Source organism: Bubalus bubalis, chromosome 12 (genome assembly GCF_019923935.1).
Source record: "Bubalus bubalis isolate 160015118507 breed Murrah chromosome 12, NDDB_SH_1, whole genome shotgun sequence".
In the NCBI taxonomy this organism is placed as follows: domain Eukaryota; kingdom Metazoa; phylum Chordata; class Mammalia; order Artiodactyla; family Bovidae; genus Bubalus; species Bubalus bubalis.
The window spans coordinates 3858132-3878618 of record NC_059168.1 but is presented as its reverse complement, the minus strand read 5'-3'; the positions used below and the strand labels follow the sequence as shown (position 1 = coordinate 3878618).

Below are 20487 nucleotides of genomic sequence, written 5' to 3'. Positions count from 1 at the left end.
TAAAGGCATAAAACACACAATTTATGAAGAAAAATGGGAGGGCTCCTGCTACCTGTACATGTTGTTCAGTCGCTCAGTCATGTTTGATGCTTTGTGACCCCGTGGACTGCAGCACACCAGGCTTCCCTCTTCTTCACTATCTCCCGGAGCTTGCTCAAACTTGTCCATTGAGTCAGTGATGCCATCCAACCATCTTATCCTCTGTCGCCCCCTTCTTCTCCTGCCTTCAATGTTTCCCAGTATCAGGGTCTTTATAAAAGTAAAGACTATCAGAGTCTTTACACCTCTGCATGAGCCATTTACAAAAACGTCAAAACAAAACCAGGAAGGCCCTCCAATGTGATTCTCATGAAGGTTTTACAATTGCGAAAAGAAAAGAAAAAGATCCCATTTGAGCCAGTAGCCAAAAAACCAGAATCACAACATTCATCAACACTCATAAAATGCTGCAAGTTTTATTGTTCATGCATGGAGGGGACTGGAGCAGAAAAGAACTAAAGATCCTGTGTTTGATTTCTTAGAAGCGGATTGCTACAGGCACTGCCCCACCAAAAACTACTCACCATCAAAGTGATGAAAGATTAGCTTCCTGCGTGTACTCTGCTTTTGGTATCACCTCCAGGAAGCCTTCCCCGCCCTGAGAATCTGATAGAGGGCCCCGGTCTGTCTTCTGTCCCAGTAACCAGAGCTTCTGGCACTGCTTATGGTCTAATTCCTTCCGCACCTCTCTCACTAGTCTGGAAGCACCTATGGGTAGGCACCAGCTGCCTCCACACCTCTGAGGAACTCAGAACAGCCACCACATCACAGTTTTGTTGGAGACAGAGTGTAGAATGGTGAAGTTACAGGCAGAACTTTAGCCTAGATACCTCCCCAGCTTCCACTGATTGTGTGGACTTAAAGGCCAGGAGAAGGCAAAAAGAGAAGCTGCAGAATAATGGAACTAGTGAAGTATCACAGGGACTTCGCTGGTGGTCCAGGGGATAAGACTCTGACCTCCAAAGCAGGGTGATCTGGTTTGATTGCTGGCCGGGGAACTAAGGTCCCACATGCCTCGGGGCCAAAAAACCAAAACGTACAATGGGAACAATATTGTACCAAATTCGGTAAAGACTTTAAAAATGGTCCACATAAAAAAATCTTAAAAAAAAAGAATCTTGCAGAAAAGATGAAGAAAAGAACTAGATGAGACTCAGTGGAGTTTGTGTGAAAGTGTTTTTTGCTCAGTCGTGTCTGACTCTTTGTGGCCCCATACACGGTAGCCCGCCAGGCTCCTCTGGCCATGGGATTTCCCCAGGCAAGAATACTGAAGTAGATTGCCTTTCTTTTCTCCAGGGGATCTTCCCAACCCAGGGACTGAACCCCGATCTCCCACATTGCAGCTGGATTCTTTACCATCTGAACCACTCGGGACAGAAGTGATTGGAAAATCCAGGATCATGTACTCTGCAAAGTGAAGGTGAATGACAAATCCATTCTAACCCATACCTTGGCATATATCCTGTGATGTTCTCATTTCTTAGGACAACAAACTGAAATCCAGACTTTGTGGAGCTAAAAGTGATTGGTTTACGACAAGTTTAACTGTAACACCAGATTTCTCCTGAAACCCATTCTTCTGCTCCCAGATGGAGTAGCAATAAGCTATCAAGAAGGGCCCCAAAGGAAGGCAGTTCTGTTTGTCCTGTTTTTTGTCTTTTGATGTCAGTTCTCCACTAACCTTCGTCTAGGGGGAATTCTGCTGTCTTCCTGGATAAGCCCATTGAGTCCATCGTTGAAGCTTGCCCTTTGCAGCTGTCCTTTCTCTCTGACATATGCCTCTGCTTCTAGAATGTTTCTGAATGCTTTCATTTCCTTCCTGAGAGAGAAAAAAAACTGGAGAAAGTGGAGTGAAATGTATCTTTTTAATAGTCATCTACTCAACAAGATTTTGTCAGCTGCTGAAGATATAAGCAGAGGGGTACAGGAATGCTGCAGGGACTCAAACCCAGTCAAACAGATCTGGGTTTGAATTCTGGTTGGATCACTTACTAGTGCCTACATCACTGTTTGTATCAGTTTGTATTGTGTTATTTATTTATTTATGCCTATGCTGGGTCTTCGTTGCTGACCACGGGCTTTCTCTAGTTGCGGTGCTGGGGCTTCTTATTGCAGTGTCTTCTCTTGTTGCAGGCACAGGGCTCTAGACAAGTGGGCTTCAGTAGCTGCGGCACTGGGGCTCAGTAGTTTTGGTGCAGGGGCTTAGTTGCCCTGCGGCATGTGGGATCTTAGTTCCCAGATCAGGGATGGAACCTGTGTCCCTTGCATTGGCAGGTGGATTCTTAACCATTGGATCACCAGGGAAGTCCTGTATTGTATTATTATTTGTACTGTTGGCCTCCAGTTTCCTTCCCATAGAATGGGGAGCTCCCTGGGCAATTTAAGCTTTTGGCCAGTCTTGTGGACATGGCTTTGTTAAATGCTGGTGCTCTCTTCTGCATGGAAATTGCCTGTCATTGAGCATTGTACACCAAATGGAACGCTTTGGGCTTTCCATTCCCAAGACATATGTCAGCCAAGATATATCAATGTATCAAAGGTTGTATTGGAGTACGTTTCAGCCTTTATTACTTACATCTGGTCATGAAATTTTTGCCAGCTTGCTACTAGGAATTGTCTTTATCTTAGACTATAGGAGGAGAAGGCAATGGCAACCCACTCTAGTACTCTTGCCTAGCAAATCCCATGGACGGAGAAGCCTGGTAGGCTGCAGTCCATGAGGTCGCTAGAGTCAGACACGACTGAGCGACTTCACTTTCACTTTTCACTTTCATGCATTGGAGAAGGAAATGGCAACCCACTCCAGTGTTCTTGCCTGGAGAATCCCAGGGACGGGGGAGTCTGGTGGGCTGCCGTCTATGGGGTCGCACAGAGTCGGACAGGACTGAAGCGACTTAGCAGCAGCAGCAGTAGACTATAGGAAATCTGGGCCTCAAGCCAGTTACTAACCCAAGTCCTAGTACCAAAGGATACTAAGAAAAACAGGCAGACCACTCAGATCTCTCAATAGATGATTATCTATTTGGTTCTCAAGTTAACCTCCAACTTTACAGAAATGGCGATAGATTAGGACATGGAGCTCGCGAGAAAGGGACAGGAGAGGGTGGTGTAGTGGAAAAATCAGAAGCTTTAGCATTCAAATGATCTGCATTTAAACCCTAGTTTATTTATCTTCTTGCTAAAGCTAGTCCTGGACTCTTGGTAGGTAAACTGAGGATAATAATGCCCATTAGTGGAGATGAGGCTCCTGGACCCTCGGAAGCTCTTGCTGGATTAGGGAGGGAGCTGACCCGGGACCGGTCACCGGGAATGCTGCCCAGGGGGGTGCGGCGGGTTGCGGACCGCAGTTGGGGGAAGGCGCTGAGGCCGCGGCAGCCCGGGTGGTCGGGTCGCGCGCCAGGCGGAGGCCGGGGGCTCCCCGGGGCCTTTTGTTGGCAGCCTGAGCTGCCTCCGCGCACACGCCCGAGAGGATTAAAGCCAGATGTGGCGGCCCGGCGCCGCCGAGCGCTTAGAGCCCGGGTCGGAGACGCCGCTCCAGACCCGGCGGTGACAGTGAGTGAAGCGGGGAGATCTCACGAGAACGGTACAGGCTGCAAGGCGGCGCCCCTAAATGACAACCGGGCGGGCCTCCGGCCGGCGGCTGGGCCGCGCGGGGGCGCCCGGGGGACGGCACAGGCGGCCAATGGCTGGCGGGGTCCCGGGCGGGGCCGGGCGCGGGGGCCGCGGCGCTCCGGCGGCGGGGCGGAGCCGCGCGGGGAGGCGGGGGCGCCCGGCGGCTGCTCGGTGGCGGCTCGTCGGCGGCCGCGGCAGGACTGGCAGCGCCGGCGGCGGGTGAGGGGTTCGCGGCGGCGGCGTGCGGGCAGCTTCGAGCAGGGGCGCAGGGCGGCTGCGCGGAGGGCGCGGGATGGAGGGGCGGCGCCGGGTCGCGGGAGATCCACCTGCTGGTAACGGAGCCGCGGGCGCCGCGGCCGGGCCCGGAGCTCGTGCGCCTCCGGCTGCTGCGGGGCCGTCTCGGGGCGCGGGCGGGCTGGGCCTCGGGGGCGGTCGCGGGCTGGGCCGCCCTGGGCGCGCCGTCAGCCCCGCTCCGCCGCCGCAGCCCCTCGTTGCCGCGCGCTCTTTCGGTGGCCCACCCGGCGCCTGGTGCGCTCTCGGCGCTCCGTGGCGCGGCGGGGCTCGCCGACTTTGGGGCAAAGTGAAGGAAAGTGGGGGTTTGGGGGGTGAGGCAGAGTTGCTCGCGGGACTGCCCCAGGGCTCACGCCCGTCCCGGAGTCGGCGGCGTCCCGGGGCCGCGGGGCAGGTGGGGCGGGCGTGAGGCGGGCCGGGGTTGCTCCCGAGGCGTGCACCGTTCTGGCGAATTTTCCTACAAAGTCAAGACCTGCGGGTCCTATGTGTAAGCGCACCCCCATACCCAGGCCTCAGTTCCCCGCTATCGAGGAAGCTGCGAGTGGGATCCCCGGGTCGGGGCCAGGTGATTCCACTGAGGGTACCACCGGGTGACAGCGGGAAGGCGTGCTTTATGAGCTGGCAGTCAGACCACTCGCGCGCCCGCTTTTTATTTCTCGCAGCGAGTGTTTCTCTGGAGCCCGCTCATTGCTTACAATCCGGATTGCGAAATAGAAGCAGGCGCAGTGTCTGTTTTCAGCCCTCTCCATATATTTTGCTGTTGTGCTTTTGCTGTCGGACGACTTCTGGCCAAAGAAGATGGCAACGTCGTTCGTTTGAATTTAGAAGCTAAATTTAGAAGTGAATAATATGCGTTTAATGGTTTATCTTTCTTTTTCTGAATGTTAAAAAACACCACTGTCATTAACAGGTTATCCTAACAAAGGTTTCTTTAGCCCGCACCGTGTAAATCTGAAAACGCACAGGACGATGAAGTTATGTAAGCTGTATTAAGGAAAAATAGAAATCCTATTATAAATATAAAACCAATGAATTTTAATAAAACCGCGCTGAATAAAGTTACAGGGCTTACATCATGGTATTTATGAGGGTGCCTTTCCTTCAGGCACCCCTGTTCTGTCTGGAATGGCAGTGAAATCATATGTCAAGCATTTTTAGCAATGGAACATACTATTTCGGAGAACACTTTAAAATCAAAGGTTATGTATCTAATAATAACATAGGACTGCAGCCCTTAAAAGACTGTTAATAAAACAGGTTTTTCTCCAGCCTGAGATCTGGAGTTGAAAGTTGGAAACATCTTTGTCAGGATGGAGGAGATGACCAATAACTGTAGCCACTGCCTTTTTGTTGTTAAGGATTCCGATGTGTTAAGTGATAGTCTCAGAGAGCGTCAAGCTGTTAGATTGAAATTTTTGTTGAGTGTGGACGCTGACAACAAATATGGATCACTTCTCCTGCCTTAGGTAGTCAGTCAACCCAGAGGGCTCTTGGCTGTCTGAACTACCTCTCCTGGTTTGAGAGCATAGGGATCACTGGTTTTGCTCTTTTATGGTGCAACTAAACTTCATTAGTGTGGAAACCCTGATTAAAAATGTATGACAATATTCTGAGTAAAATGCCCTCGTATTTCTCTTGCTGAATTTCAGGTCCTGTTTGTTGGTAGAGTTCATTATTTGCATTTTCTTCAAACCAGATATGAATAACTTCCTGGATCCAATATTTAATATTCCTTATGTTTTTCATGTTACCAATACTGTGTATCTATAATCTACTTTCATTATAGAGTTCATTCACTTTTACTTGTCTCTCTACCCCTTTATACTGACTTTCATACAAATAAGTATTAAATAAAACTGTTTCAAAAATCTTTCATTTTCTACTTCTTCACTTCACCTTCCCTGTGATTACTGATTGAATGTTTATTCTAATAATCTGTATACTTCTGGATCTCTTATCAGGACAGTATCTTTTTTGAAGTAAAGGGCTCTGGTGGGGATATAGCAACAGAAAATTATATGCATCTACATATAATGCCATGAAAAAATTAAAATTCCAAGTTACATAATTCACTGAGTTAACCCTTCATTTTTTTATAATCAGAATCATTGAGTGCTTTAAAAAAAAAATTATCTGGCTGTGTTGAGTCTTAGTTACAGCATGTGGGATCTTGTTCCCGGACCTGGGATCAAACCCTGGCCCCCTGCATTGGGAGCACAGAGTCAGCCAATGGACCGCCAGGGAAGTCCTTTGAGTGCCTGTTGATATGTTAATAAGACAGTATATTAGGTACTTATGGAATTGAGTTGAAATTCTGGGATTTCACATGAAGACTGTTGACATGGATATGTTAGAGGAATAACTTTGGTTTTAGAAAATAATCATAATTTGAACGCTAGAGTATCTTTGGAAATTCTTGATTGCAGAGAGTAAGGGGAAGGGAGGAAGTAGAAAAGTTCAGTGCCTCTAGAATATTATATCAATACTACAGAGCTGCTGGTCAAGGAGGGTTCACAGGCTGCTTGGGTGTGAGTAGGGGAGAGGAGGGCCCAGCCCAGGGTACAGGAAGTGAGAAATTCATTCAGGTTTTAAGTTGAAACTTTGAAGTTGCCTGTGAATTTTGCAGTTTATTCCATAATAGATCCGTATTTGTTGTAGAGTCTAATTTTTTTTTTTTGTTAATTCACACTTTAAACTGCTGGGTAAAAATAACACCTCCAGAAGATTCTCCAGTGTAACCTGAGGCTTGGAGTGCCCCTGGAGCTTCTTTTCACAGGACTGAGGTGCAGAGGGGCAGAGGGTGGGGGATGAGAACTTGGACTTCAGAGTCATGCAAATTAGGGTTCCTTCTCTGGGTTCATTTCATTGTGTGTACAGTAGGGGAAGCGGAATTTGGAAGATTTAGAGCGCGTGAGGAAATGCTTAGTGAGTTGCAGTGTCTCATCATCGTTATTAATCCAGATGATCTTTTCTCACTAGTGGAGCTTTCTAGCCATGGTCAGTTTTACAAACCAGCTAAGATGATAATTTCTGAATTGCCTACAAATGGCTGCTTTAGCCAGAGAGAATTGTCTCTTGGGCTTCCCAGGCCTTTTTGGAGTTGCATTAACTCACCCTACTGGAGTGACGCGTAGTGGATTGCCAAGTGCATCTCGTGGTCCCTTGGGGCCACCAGGAATCAATGCATATCTTGTCTGGCCTAACATTCCCCGAGGGAATGAAATTGGTTCTTTGCAGAGAGGCCTGAACCAGTGACTGGCTGCAGGTTTTTGGTTTTATTTGTTTTTATTAATACAGTTGACATTTATTCAGAACCTAGAATTGTACTAGGTACTATGTACATAGTACTAGTACTATGCTTAAGTACTTCCAGGGACATGATTTCATTCTATTTTCTTTTTAAAAGATTTATTTATTTTTGGCTGTGCTGGGTTTCTGTTGCTTCGAGCAGGCTTTCTCTAGTTGTGGTCAGTGGGGGCTACTCTCTTTCGATGCAGCGTGTGGGCTTCTCGTTGAGGTGGCTTCTGTTGTTGGGGAGTATGGGCTCCCGGGTTCGTAGGCTTCAGTAGTTGGAGTTGTGGAGCATTGACTCAGTGGCTTTGCGGAACGTGGGATCTTCTCAGACCCGGGATCAAACCCCTGACCCAGATTCTCAACCACTAGACCACCTCATTCCGTTTTCTGAACAGGTTTGCTGGATGGGAGGTGATCTCCAGGTTTCCTGAGTTAAAGCAGTGCTCAGTGGTTAATCCTGGGTCCGGTGGCATCCTGGTTGGGTCGCCATGTTTTCAAAATGCCAAAATAATCCCAGTTTGCACCTGAGGAGTAGGTTAATTGTTGGAAAAACTACATTTATCTTATGCTGATGATCAGTAGTGGTCATCGCTGTAACCTTTTTATTATTTATGAGAACAGGAGGAGCTGAGACAGTTAGCTTTCTCAGTTCCTGGATGAAACCACAAAGCCGAGATAATTGACATGCCTGAAGTCATGCAAGTAATGGCAGGGCTGGATCTAGGACCAGGGCTTTTGACCGTTGTAAGTTGTCTGTTTTCTTTAAACATTTTGAGCCATTAACTATTATTGTGCAATAGGAGGATTGTAGAGAGTGAAGAATGTTCCTCAGGAACCATTGGGTGATCATTAGAGTTCTCCTGGGCCCCACCACTTCTTCCTTTACATAAGTAACCATGACTCTCTTTCCACAGACACAACAGAACCAAGGAGCAGGGAGTATAGTTGAAAGCTTTTTTCCCCGGAGGAGAAGAACCATATCGCTCAAGGATATCACATGAGTCGTTTGGATGTGGGGGGTTATCTTTACAGATACAGTGTAGCCCAGCCAAGAATCTGTTTGCAACAGTGACTGATAAAGGAAGAAACAAATATTTTGCATCCTTGAGCAAGTTTTTCTTTTTCTTTTCCCCTTGAATAGGGAGAAAGAAGCATCCACCTATGAAGACCGCGCAGACAGTCCTGAATAGTAATCGTGAATGGTGTGGCTGCCAGACTAGTTCTGCTGAGCATCTGAAATGAACCTCTCCTATTGATTGTTTCAGTTGGCCCCGAGCCAGGAGTACTGGGTTTGCTTGACTTCAGGATAAAAAGAAACGGACTTGGTTATCATCATAAACATATGAACCAGTGTGATGGTGAAATGAGATGAGGCTCCGAAATGGAACTGTAGCCACTGTTTTAGCATTTGTCACCTCGTTCCTCACTTTATCTTGGTATACAACATGGCAAAATGGGAAAGGTAAGGAACACGTCTCCAAAAAACGTGCATGCAGTGTGGTTGGCTTTTTGCTTTGTCAACGGTGCATAAATGCTCTGAGTTGAACGCCCCTACAGTCTGCGTAGTTCATGCTATCTGCTGGCGGCCTGCCAGTTTCTTTCTGACACCGAAATGAAACAGTATTCTTGGACGGAGGACACAAAATTTCTCATTTGAATGGGGTTTGCTTTGTTTCTTGATTTCTTGTAATTGCTCGTGTAGAAACATGCTCATCAGCGGTTTGTATTATAAATGACAGCCAAGTTGAGTAATGAAGACTTTCATTGTGGCATTTTATTTTTCATTATTAAACATCATCAATGTTTAATAAGCTTCCTTGTACCGGATGTTGTATGAAACACTTGTATGAAGGACACAGCGGCTTCATGAAATTTGTACGCTGATTATCCTGATGATTTGGTGCTGTGTAGTTAATGATTTAAACCGCATGTGTTGATAGGTTGCTCTTTAGGCAAAAGTATTTTTGAAGTGGGTGAGAAATTCCAGTCTGAAATTTTAAAAATTAATTCTGTTGAGACTACTGAACTGTGTTTTTAAGGAAGGTTATCTGTTTAGAGATTGGAACTGTATTGAAGGATAGTGCATTTCTCTGAAAATATTTACAGTAGATTCCTACCCCTATTTTTATTATTTGTGGACTTTTAAGTAAATAATTTACTTGTTTATGGCTGCCCTAGTTGCAGCCATATGGATTGCAGCCTGTGGGCTTTCTCTAGTTGCGGTGAGCAGGGGCTACTCTCGATGCAGTGCGTGGACTTCTCAGGCAGTGGCTCGTTGCAGTGTGGGCTGTAGGTGCACAGGCTTAGCTGTACCACAGTATATGGGATCTTCCCAGACCGGAGGTTGAACCCATGTCCCCTGCATTGGCAGGTGAATTCTTAACTACTGGACCACCAGGGAAGTCTCCTACCTCTTCTTTGTACATATCTCTTTTCCTCATATTAATCTAGGAAATATTAATGGCAAGAAGAATGGAGATTTGTTAGAGTCAGGGTAGAGTAGTAATCATCACTTGGTTATCAAAAGGTGCTATTGTTGGCATTATTGACTTGCATGAAGGTAACTTTATTCTCTATTAATTTTTCTCTGGTGTGTGTGTGCTGCTGCTAAGTCACTTCAGTCGTGTCCGACTCTGTGCGACCCCATAGACGGCAGCCCACCAGGCTGCCCCGTCCCTGGGATTCTCCAGGCAAGAACACCAGAGCGGGTTGTGCATGAAAGTGAAAAGTGAAAGTGAGGTCGCTCAGTGTGTGTAGATATGTATATATCTGTGTCAATGTGCATGTATTCATGAAATAAGCTGATATAAGCAAGCAAATGTACTCTGTGCTTTGAGCAAGTTTAGTATTGTTTTTCTCTTTCTCTGAGTTGGGCTCTAATTTTGGAAGGCATTCTTTGGGGGGAAAATGAATAAAACACTTACTGAAGATCTTTCTTCTTTGCAGACAAATACATACATTTTAGATTTCATTTTTTAATCATACCAAAAGGAGAGGACTTACTTAGGAAGAACTTAGTTAATCAAACTATTGGTTGGCCCTGACGTGAGTAGAACGTATGACTGGCTTTAGCGGTCAACTTAGAAAATAAGAGACTTAATCATAAGAGTATATGAAATTTTTTCTTATCAGGAAACTTATCTACCCAGAAAGTTATAGTAACAGAAACTTGACCCTTTTGACTGTGTCTTATTTAAAGTGTTAACACTTTTGAAGTCTCCATTCCATTTATCTTATTTCTTATGTAAAGCCATTAATAAGCACTATTTTTGTGTGTGTTAGGTTGTCTTTAGAATCAATATTAATTAAAAAGAATATACAGGTTTTGTCACCAGAATGGGAAAGAATGTGGTATTCGAGCCACACACACACAGTCTCTCTGTTTCGGGTGGCACTCTGAGCAGCTGTAATCCTCCTGTGCATATTTTTCTGCTCTGTTTTTCGGCTTGGTGTTTTGTCTGAACTCTTTCAGGTATCAACAGAGGTCTCCTGTCGTGCTTATGTAAAATCCCCTGTGCTTTAATGACATCGTTTATGTAACCACTCTAACTGCTGAGCATTTGGATTCTTTCTAGATGGTTCTGGCAGTCAGCCTGGATTTTCCAGAGCCGGCCTCATTTCAGATGTTTAATTCTTGTACACTCATAAACCACATGCTCTGCTTTTTATATTGAAAGCGTGGTTTCCGTAATCGCTGGATGTTGCTGGGCTCAGAGTTTTTATTTTTCATGCATGCATCACTCCCTTTCCTGTACCTACCTCGTGCCCATCTCTGTGTTATATGCTATAAATATGAAAAGGAAGGAGAAACTACTCACCTTTGGAAATCTCAAGAACCAGTAGGGGAAGGTGCAAGTAAAAAAATGTGATACCATCTGATAGAGCAGTAACAGAGTGCATATTATAAGTTTTGAAACAATAACATAGTCTCATTTAATCCTCATAACAACCCTAGGAAGTATGATTACTCACTTTCTATAGATGAGGAAACCAAGGCTGAGTATAAGAAACTTGTCAAGGTCATACATTAAGTGGAAGAGTGAAGTTTAGACTCAGTCAGGCTGGTTCCAGAGATGATGCTCTTAGCTATTGGTCTGCTGCCCAGAAGATCAGAGACCAGGCAGATTAGGGGAGAGTGGGCATGGCAGGTAGAGGGAGCTGCCTTTACTTTCATGAAGCTCTGAGAGAGTGTGGAGTATTTGTGCTTTGGAATTGTAAGATATTCATTGTGGTTGGCAGATAGCATTCCAGGACTGTCCCAGGGCTTAGCTGGTAATCCCAGTGTGGTCCCTATCATATTTATCCTAGGTCTTCATTTACCACTCGAAAGAATAAATGAGCTGGTCCATGGGATTGGCATAATTTGGGGAAGATATCAGTAACTCCACTAGGAAAGCTGGCGTTCAGGCCAGGGTACAAGTTTCTGCAGGGTATACTGGATTCTCACATTAAAAAATGAGACAGAATTCCAAGTGTGTGGAAAGCACAGTGGGAAAGCTGTACGCAGGTGTGAGAGTGGGACAAGAATAATTGTGTGTCTTACTCGTGTGTGTGTGTGTGTGTGTGTGTGTTGAGGGGGGGTGGTTCTCCTGATGAATTTCCTATTTTGGTCAGGCACAATCCAGAAACTGGACATCTTAGACCCCTGTCCTTAGGGATACCTAACATTCATGTATGTGTTTCTGTGTGGACATGTATTTTCATTTCTCTTTATCTACAAGTAGAACTGCTGGGTCATGTGGAAACTCTATATTTAATCACTTGAGGAGCTGCCAGACTTTTTTCCCAAAGAAGCTGGACCCTTGTGCATTTCCTCCAACAGGATATGAGGGTTACAGTTTCTTTACATTCTTGATGATACGTGTTTCCTGGCTTTTGGGTTCTACTTGTCCTAGCGGTAGTGAATTAGTATATCATTGTGGTTTTTATTTGTATTTCTAATAATATCTAGCATCTTTTTATGTACTTATTAGCCATTTGTATATCTTCTTCAGAAAAAATGTCTATTCAGGGTCTTTGCCTATTTAAAAATTTAAACTTGAAGAATTCTTTATCTATTCTAAGGCAAAAATACAGTAAGGGTAGGGGAATCAACCACCTGTATACCTAATATGAAGGTTAAAAGACAAAGCTAGTAAAATCATATAACTATCAATAAAAATGTATACATACAATAATTAGGGAGTGGACAAAGTAAAAATATATAAAAGATGAGATCAAAAATGTAAAATGAGGGGGTGGAATAAAAAAAAGTGTGCTATGTCATTTCAGTCATGTCCAACTCTTCATGACCCTATGGACTGTAGCCTGCCAGACTCCTCTGTCCATGGGGTACCCAACATAGGAACATCTAAATACATAAAGCAGTTATTAACAGACATAAAGGGAGTAATTAACAATATAGTGAGTAGGGAACTTTAACACCCCACTTAAATCAATGTGGATAGATCATCCAGACAGAGAATCAATAAGGAAACATTGGCATTAAATGGCACATTAGGTCAGATGGATTAAATATATATAGGCCTTTCAACTCCAAATGAGCAGAATGCTCATTGTTCTGAAGTGTGCATGTAATCCGTATTCTCCAGGATAGATCACCTGCTAGGCCACAAAGCAAGTCTCAGAGAATTTAAGACGATTTAAATCATATTAAGCACCTTTTCTGACCACTGCAGTATGAGACTAGGAATCAACTACTGGAAAAAAAAAAATATGTGGAGTCTAAACAATATGCTACTAAACAATCAGTGGGTCATTGAAGATATCGAAGAGGAAATAAAAATATACTTTGAGACAAATGAAGATGGGAACACAGCATTCCAAGATTTATGGGACACAGAGAAGACTTCTTTAAGAGGGAAGTGTACAGCAATACAGGCTTACCTTGGGAAATAGTAACAATCTCAAACAATCAAACCTTACACATAAAGGAACTAGAAAAAGAATAACAAAGCCCCAAGGTAGTACAAGTAAGGAAATAATAAAGATCAGAGTGGGAGTAAATGAAATAGAGATGAAAAAAGCAGCAGCAAATATGAATGAAAGAAACTAACATCTGGTCCTTGGAAAAGATAAACAAAATCAGTAAACCTTTAGCTGGACTCCTCAACAATAAAAGAAGGCCCAAATAAAATTAAAAATGAAAGAGAAGTTACAACTGATACTACAAAAATATAAAATGTAAGAGATTACTATGAAAATTTGTATCTTAGCAAATGCACAACCTAGAAATAATGGATAAATTCCTAGAAACATACAGTCTTCCAAGATTGAATCAGGAAGAAATAAAAAATCTGAGCAAACTGATTACCTTAATGAAGTTAAACAGTAATTAAAAATAAACACCTCCAGAATAACAAATGTCCAGGATCAGATAGCTCCACAGGTGAGTTCTACCAAATGTTTAAAGAACATTTAAATACTTCTCAAAGTATTCCAGAAAGTTGAAGAGGAAGGAACATTTGCAAATTCAGTCTATGCGGCCAGTACTACCCTGGTACCCAAACCAGGCAAAAATATCACACACAAAAAATTATAGGCCAATATCCTGGATGAATATGGATATAAAAACTCTCAACAGATTATTAGCAAACTGAATCAACAATACATTAAAAATTTCATACATCATAATCAATCACGATACACTACATTAGAAACATTAAGGATAAAAGTCATATGATCATCTCAACAGATACAGAAAAACATTTTGATAAAGTTCAACATCCATTTATGATAAAAACTCTCAACAGAGTGGGCAAAGAGGGAACATACCTCAGTATAATAAAGGCTGTATATGACATAGAGCTAACATGATCAACAATGATACAAGCTTACAGTTAAGTCATAGGAATGTAACATAGCATAAGGAAAATAGTCAATAATACTGCACTGATTTTGTATGGTAATGTCATAGACTTGTCATGATTATTTCATAATGTATTTGATTGTCAGATCCCTATGTCATACATCTGGAACTAACACATTGTACATCAGCTATATTTCAGTATTTAAAAAGGGAAAAAAAGAAAAAGTCCTTTCTAGATACAAGTTCCTTGTGAGAAATGTGATTTGCAAATATTTCCTATCATTCTGTGAGTTGTCTCTTCATATTCTTGATGGTGTTCTGTGAAGTGCAGAAGTTTTAAATTCTGATGAAGTCCAGTCTGTTTTTTGTTGTTGTTTCTGCTTGTCCTTTTGGCATCATATTTAAGAATCCGCTGCCAAGTCTAAGATCATGAAGATTCTCCTATGTTTTGTTTTGCTCTTCAGTTCAGTTGCTTGTCGTGTCCGACTCTTTGCAACCCCATGCACTGCATGCTTTGCTCTTACATTAGGTCTTTAATCAATTCCAAGTTAATTTCTGTGTGTGGTGTAAAGGACCCACTCCATTCTTCTGCATGTGACTATCCACTTGCCCCATAACCATTTGTTGTATCTCCTGTAAATAACATATAGTTGGATCATGCTTTTTTAAAAATCCAGCCTAATAGTGTCTCCCTTTAGACTGGACTGTTACTCATCGACATTTATATGATACTGATGTAGTTTGATTTACGGATGCCATCTTACTCTTTAGTTTTCATATGTCTCATGTCTTTTTTGTTTCTGTATTCCCACTTTACTTTTTTTTGCATTGATTGAATATTTTCTAACGTAGCATTTTCATTTCGTTAGTGACACTTTTCACAATTTTTTGAGTATTTTTAGTGATTGTTCCAGAGTTCACTGTGTACATTTCAGCTTATTGGATTCAAATTCGAGTTTATACTAGTTAATTCTAGTAATATATAGAAAGTTACTCTTATTTAGCTCTGTTCCTTTTCTCCTTTGTTTTGTGGCACTGTTGTTACACACATTACATCTGTTAGTTATAAACCCAAGAATACATTGTTACAATGATTAATTATTACACCACCTGTTATTTTTTCCTTAGCACATAGCAGCTTTTTTCCCCTCTACCTTCTTTTGTGCTGTTTTTAGCAACTTTATTACATTCCCATGTATTACAGATTTAACAATGCATTATATGCATATCATTTTATGAAGTTTATAAATCAGTTGAGGGAAAGGAGAAAATGGGCATCAGCAATTATATAATTGCAGACTGTGTGGATTTGATCACTCCTATCAGTTGTTTTCAGGCTGGTGAAATTCTCTTAGTATTTCTTATGAGGCAAGACTGCTAGCAATGAATTCTTGTTAATTTTTGTTTATTTTGTACTGTGTGAATTTTATTTTCATTTTCTAAAAAAAATAGCTCTCCTGGATGTGGGAATCTTCATTGACAGGGTTTTTTTTTTTTTTTTTTTTGCATGTGTGTGTGTGTGTGTATTTGTTTTTTAGTACTTTGTGTTATCCGCTGCCTCTAGCCTCTGTTATTTTTGCTGAGAGGTCAGCTTTTAATCTTATTGGGGTCCCCCTTGTAAGTGATAAATCATTTTTCTCTTGTTGCTTTCAAGATTCTCTTGTGTTTGACTTTCATCCTTTTTACCATGATGTATCTGTTTATGGGTCTTGCCTCCTAGGTGTGTGCAATTCAGCTCAGTCATGTCTGACTCTTTGCGACCCCATGAATTGCAGCACGCCAGGCCTCCCTGTCCATCACCAACTCCCCGAGTTCACCCAAACTCATGTCCATCAAGTCGGTGATGCCATCCAGCCATCTCATCCTCTGTCATCTCCTTCTCCTTCTGCCCCTAATCCCTCCCAGCATCAGGGCCTTTTCCAGTAAATCAACTCTTTGCATGAGGTGGCCAAAGTATTGGAGTTTCAGCTTCAGCATCAGTCTTTCCAAAGAACACCAGGGCTGATCTCCTTTAGGATGGACTGTTTGGATCTCCTTGAGGTCCAAGGGAATCTCCAGAGTCTTCTCCAGCACCACAGTTCAAAAGCATCAATTCTTCGGTGCTCAGCTTTCTTCACAGTCCAACTCTCACATCCATACATGACTACTGGAAAAACCATAGCCTTGACTAGATGGAACTTTCTTGGCAAAATAATGTCTCTGCTTTTGAATATGCTGTCTAGGTTGGTCATAACTTTCCTTCCAAGGAGTAAGCGTCTTTGAATTTCATGGCTGCAGTCACCACCTGCAGTGATTTTGGAGCCCCCAAAAATAAAGTCTGACACTGTTTCCACTGTTTCCCCATCTATTTGCCATGAAGTGATGGGACCAGATGCCATGATCTTCGTTTTCTGAATGTTGAGCTTTAAGCCAACTTTTTCACTCTCCTCTTTCACTTTCATCAAGAGGCTTTTGAGTTCCTCTTCACTTTCTGCCATAAGGGTGGTGTCATCTGCATATCTGAGGTTATTGATATTTCTCCTGGCAGTCCTGATTCCAGCTTGTGCTTCTTGCAGCCCAGCGTTTCTCATGATGTACTCTGCATAGAAGTTAAATAAGCAGGGTGACAATATACAGCCTTGACGTACTCCTTTTCCTATTTGGAACCAGTCTGTTGTTCCATGTCCAGTTCTAACTGTTGCTTCCTGACCTGCATGTAGGTTTCTCAAGAGGCAGGTGAGTGGTCTGGTATTCCCATCTCTTTCAGAATTTTCCACAGTTTACTGTGATCCGCATAGTCAATAAAGCAGAAATAGATGTTTTTCTGGAACTCTCTTGCTTTTTCCATGATCCAGCAGATGTTGGCAATTTGATCTCTGGCTCCTCTGCCTTTTCTACAACCAGCTTGAACATCTGGAAGTTCACGGTTCACATATTGCTGAAGCCTGGCTTGGAGAATTTTGAGCATTACTTTACTAGCATGTGAGATGAGTGCAATTGTGTGGTAGTTTGAGCATTCTTTGGCATTGCCTTTCTTTGGGATTGGAATGAAAACGGACCTTTTCCAGTCCTGAGGCCACTGCTGAGTTTTCCACATTTGCTGGCATATTGAGTGCCCCATTTTCACAGCATCATCTTTTAGGATTTGAAATTGCTCAACTCGAATTCCATCACCTCCACTAGCTTTGTTCGTAGTGATGCTTTTTAAGGCCCACTTGACTTCACATTCCAGGATGTCTGGCTCTAGGTGAGTGATCACACCATCGTGATTATTTGGGTCATGAAGATCTTTTTTGTACAGTTCTTCTGTGTATTCTTGCCATCTCTTCTTAATATCTTCTGCTTCTGTTAGGTCCATACCATTTCTGTCCTTTATCGAGCCCATCTTTGCATGGAATGTTCCCTTGGTATCTCTAATTTTCTTGAAGAGATCTTTAGTCTTTCCCATTCTGTTGTTTTCCTCTATTTCTTTGCACTGATCGGTGAGGAAGGCTTTCTTATCTCTTCTTGCTAGTCTTTGGAACTCTGCATTCAGATGCTTGTATCTTTCTTTTCTCCTTTGCTTTTCTCTTCTCTTCTTTTCACAGCTATTTGTAAGGCCTCCTCAGACAGCCATTTTGCTTTCTTGCATTTCTTTTCCATGGGGATGGTCTTGATCCCTGTCTCCTGTACAATGTCACGAACCCCCGTCCATAGGTCATCAGGCACTCTATCTATCAGGTCTAGGCCCTCAAATCTATTTCTCACTTCCACTGTATAATCATAAGGGATTTGATTTAGGTCATACCTGAATGGTCTAGTGGTTTTCCCTACTTTCTTCAATTTAAGCCTGAATTTGGCAATAAGGAGTTCATGATCTGATCCACAATCAGCTCCCGGTCTTGTTTTTGCTGACTGTATAGAGCTTCTCCATCTTTGGCTGCAAAGAATATAATCAATCTGATTTTGGTGTTGACCATCTGGTGATGTTCATGTGTAGAGTCTTCTCTTGTGTTGTTGGAAGAGGGTGTTTGCTATGACCAGTGCATTCTCTTGGCAAAACTCTATTAGCCTTTGCCCTGCTTCATTCTGTACTCCAAGGCCAAATTTGCCTGTTACTCCAGGTGTTTCTTGACTTCCTACTTTTGCATTCCAGTCCCCTATAATGAAAAGGACATCTTTTTTGGGTGTTAGTTCTAAAAGGTCTTGTAGGTCCTCATAGAACTGTTCAGCTTCTTCAGGGTTACTGGTTGGGGCATAGTCTTGGATTACCATGATATTGAATGGTTTGCCTTGGAAACAAACAGAGATCATTCTGTCATTTTTGAGATTGCATCCAAGTACTGCATTTCGGACTTTTTTGTTGACCATGATGGCCACTCCATTTCTTCTAAGGGATTCCTGCCCGCAATAGTAGATACAATGGTCATCTGAGTTAAATTCACTCATTCCAGTCCATTTTAGTTTGCTGATTCCTAGAATGTTGACATTCACTTTTGCCATCTCCTGTTTGACTACTTCCATTTTGCCTTGAATCGTGGATCTAACATTCCAGGTTCCTATGCAGTATTGCTCTTTACAGCATCAGACCTTGCTTCTATCACCAGTCATATCCACAGCTGGGTATTGTTTTTGCTTTGGCTCCATCCCTTCATTCTTTCTGGAGTTATTTCTCCACTGATCTCCAGTAGCATATTGGGCACCCACTGACCTGGGGAGTTCCTCTTTCAGTATCTTATCATTTTGCCTTTTCATACTGTTCATGGGGTTCTCAAGGCAAGAATACTGAAGTGGTTTGCCATTCCTTTCTCCAGTGGACCACATTCTGTCAGATCTCTCCACCATGACCCACCCGTCTTGGGTGGCCCCACGGGCATGGCTTAGTTCCATTGAGTTAAACAAGGCTGTGGTCCGTGTTATCAGATTGACTAGTTTTCTGTGATTATGGTTTCACTGTGTCTGCCCTCTGATGCCCTCTCGCAACACCTACTGTCTTACTTGGGTTTCTCTTACCTTGGACGTGGGGTATCTCTTCATGGCTGCTCCAGCAAAGTGCAGCCGCTGCTCCTTACCTTGGACGAGGTCGCCTCTCCTGACCTGGAACGTGGAGTAGCTCCTCTCAGGCCTCCTGTGCCCACACAGCCACCGTTTCTGAACGTGGCATTGCTCCTCTCCACCCTCCTGCACCCGCGCAGCCGCCGCTCCTTGGACGTGGCATTGCTCCTCTCGGCCACTGCCCCTGGCCTCAGGCGTGGGGTAGCTCCTCTAGGCCGCTCCTGCGCCATCGCAGCCTGGCACTCTCGGTTGTATACTTGAGCCTGCATACCAGTTCTAGCATAGCTATTCCAGATGACATTACTGAACAGGGAAATTGGTGGAAGCACTTGGTGGCAGGAGGGATAGCTGGCAGAGTTGCAAGGACGTGTGCGGCACCTTTTGACTGCTTGAAGGTCATGGTGCAGGATTGCTGCTTCCTCAGTGGCAGGTGACATGGCCACGGGTCAAGCCACCAGGCCTAATGGAGAAAGCTTGTTTGTCATGCCCACCACCGATTCGGCCCACACAACCCTCCCATGCTTCTCCCGGAGCATCAGCAGCAACTTCTGTGTCCATATGCTTCCCTCAAAAGATTCATAGTTTACAGTGAGGGAAAATGAGATTGCTGGATGGATTTAAGCAGATGGTAAAAGAAGGAGGAATTCGTTCTCTTTGGCGAGGAAATGGTGTAAATGTTTTAAAAATTGCACCTGAGATGGCGCTCAAGAGACCTGTGAACAGGTTATAAAGACCAGACTGGCTGTAGGTAAAACTGGACAGTACTCAGGGATTATTGATTGTGGCAAGCAGCTTCTGAAGCGAGAAGGTGCTAGAGCCTTTTTCCAAGGTTATATTCCTAACTTGCCAGGAATTATACCTTATGCACCTATAGATCTTTGTGTTTATGAGCATTTGAAGAATCGTTGGCTAGAGCAACATGCAAGAGGCTTTCTAGACCCTGGAATAGTGATTTCCTGGGATGTAGTACTCTATCTCATGCCTGTGGTCAGATGGCCAGCGTCCCTCTGAACCTAGATGTGTACGTTATTGTTTTTTCAGTCATTTATTTCTTTGAATTTTTTTCAACCTTTCCCCTGCTTTTGGTATTCCCATTCCATTTAGGATGATATGTTTAATGGTGTTCAGTGTCTCTCTGAGGCTCTGTTCTTTTTTGTCCTCTTTCTTCAGCATAATGTCTATTGATCTGTCTTCAGGTTTGCTGGTTTTTCTTTTGCTGGTTCCAATCTGCTGAAGCCTTCCAGGGACTTTTTCCTTTCTGTCATTGGCCTTTTCAACTCCAGAATTTTCTTTTGTTTCTTTCTTTAAATTGCTGTTTCTTAATATTCTTTATTTGATGTAACATTGTCATACCTTCCTTTATTTCTTTAGTGGGGCTTTTTTTTTAGATCTCTGAGTATAATTGTAATGCGTGCTTTGAAGTACTTATC

The 20487-nt window shown here is 43.3% G+C and overlaps 1 protein-coding gene across 3 annotated transcripts in view; it reads left to right on the top strand.

Moving 5' to 3' along the window:
- Nucleotides 1-1335: 1335 nt before the first annotated feature.
- The window catches only part of MGAT4A (alpha-1,3-mannosyl-glycoprotein 4-beta-N-acetylglucosaminyltransferase A), a 124867-nt gene continuing 105715 nt past the window's right edge, over nt 1336-20487 (top strand). Inside the window, exons 1-2 of one of the 3 annotated variants that reach the window (XM_044925633.2) lie at nt 1336-1459; nt 8378-8698. In XM_044925633.2, coding sequence (XP_044781568.1) covers nt 8605-8698 — 94 coding nt within the window. In that variant the 5' untranslated portion in view covers nt 1336-1459; nt 8378-8604. Of the gene's footprint in view, nt 1460-3782; nt 3871-7465; nt 7981-8377; nt 8699-20487 lie in introns of those variants that run through there. The other 2 variants (XM_025260681.3, XM_044925634.2) reach the window with 2 other exon arrangements.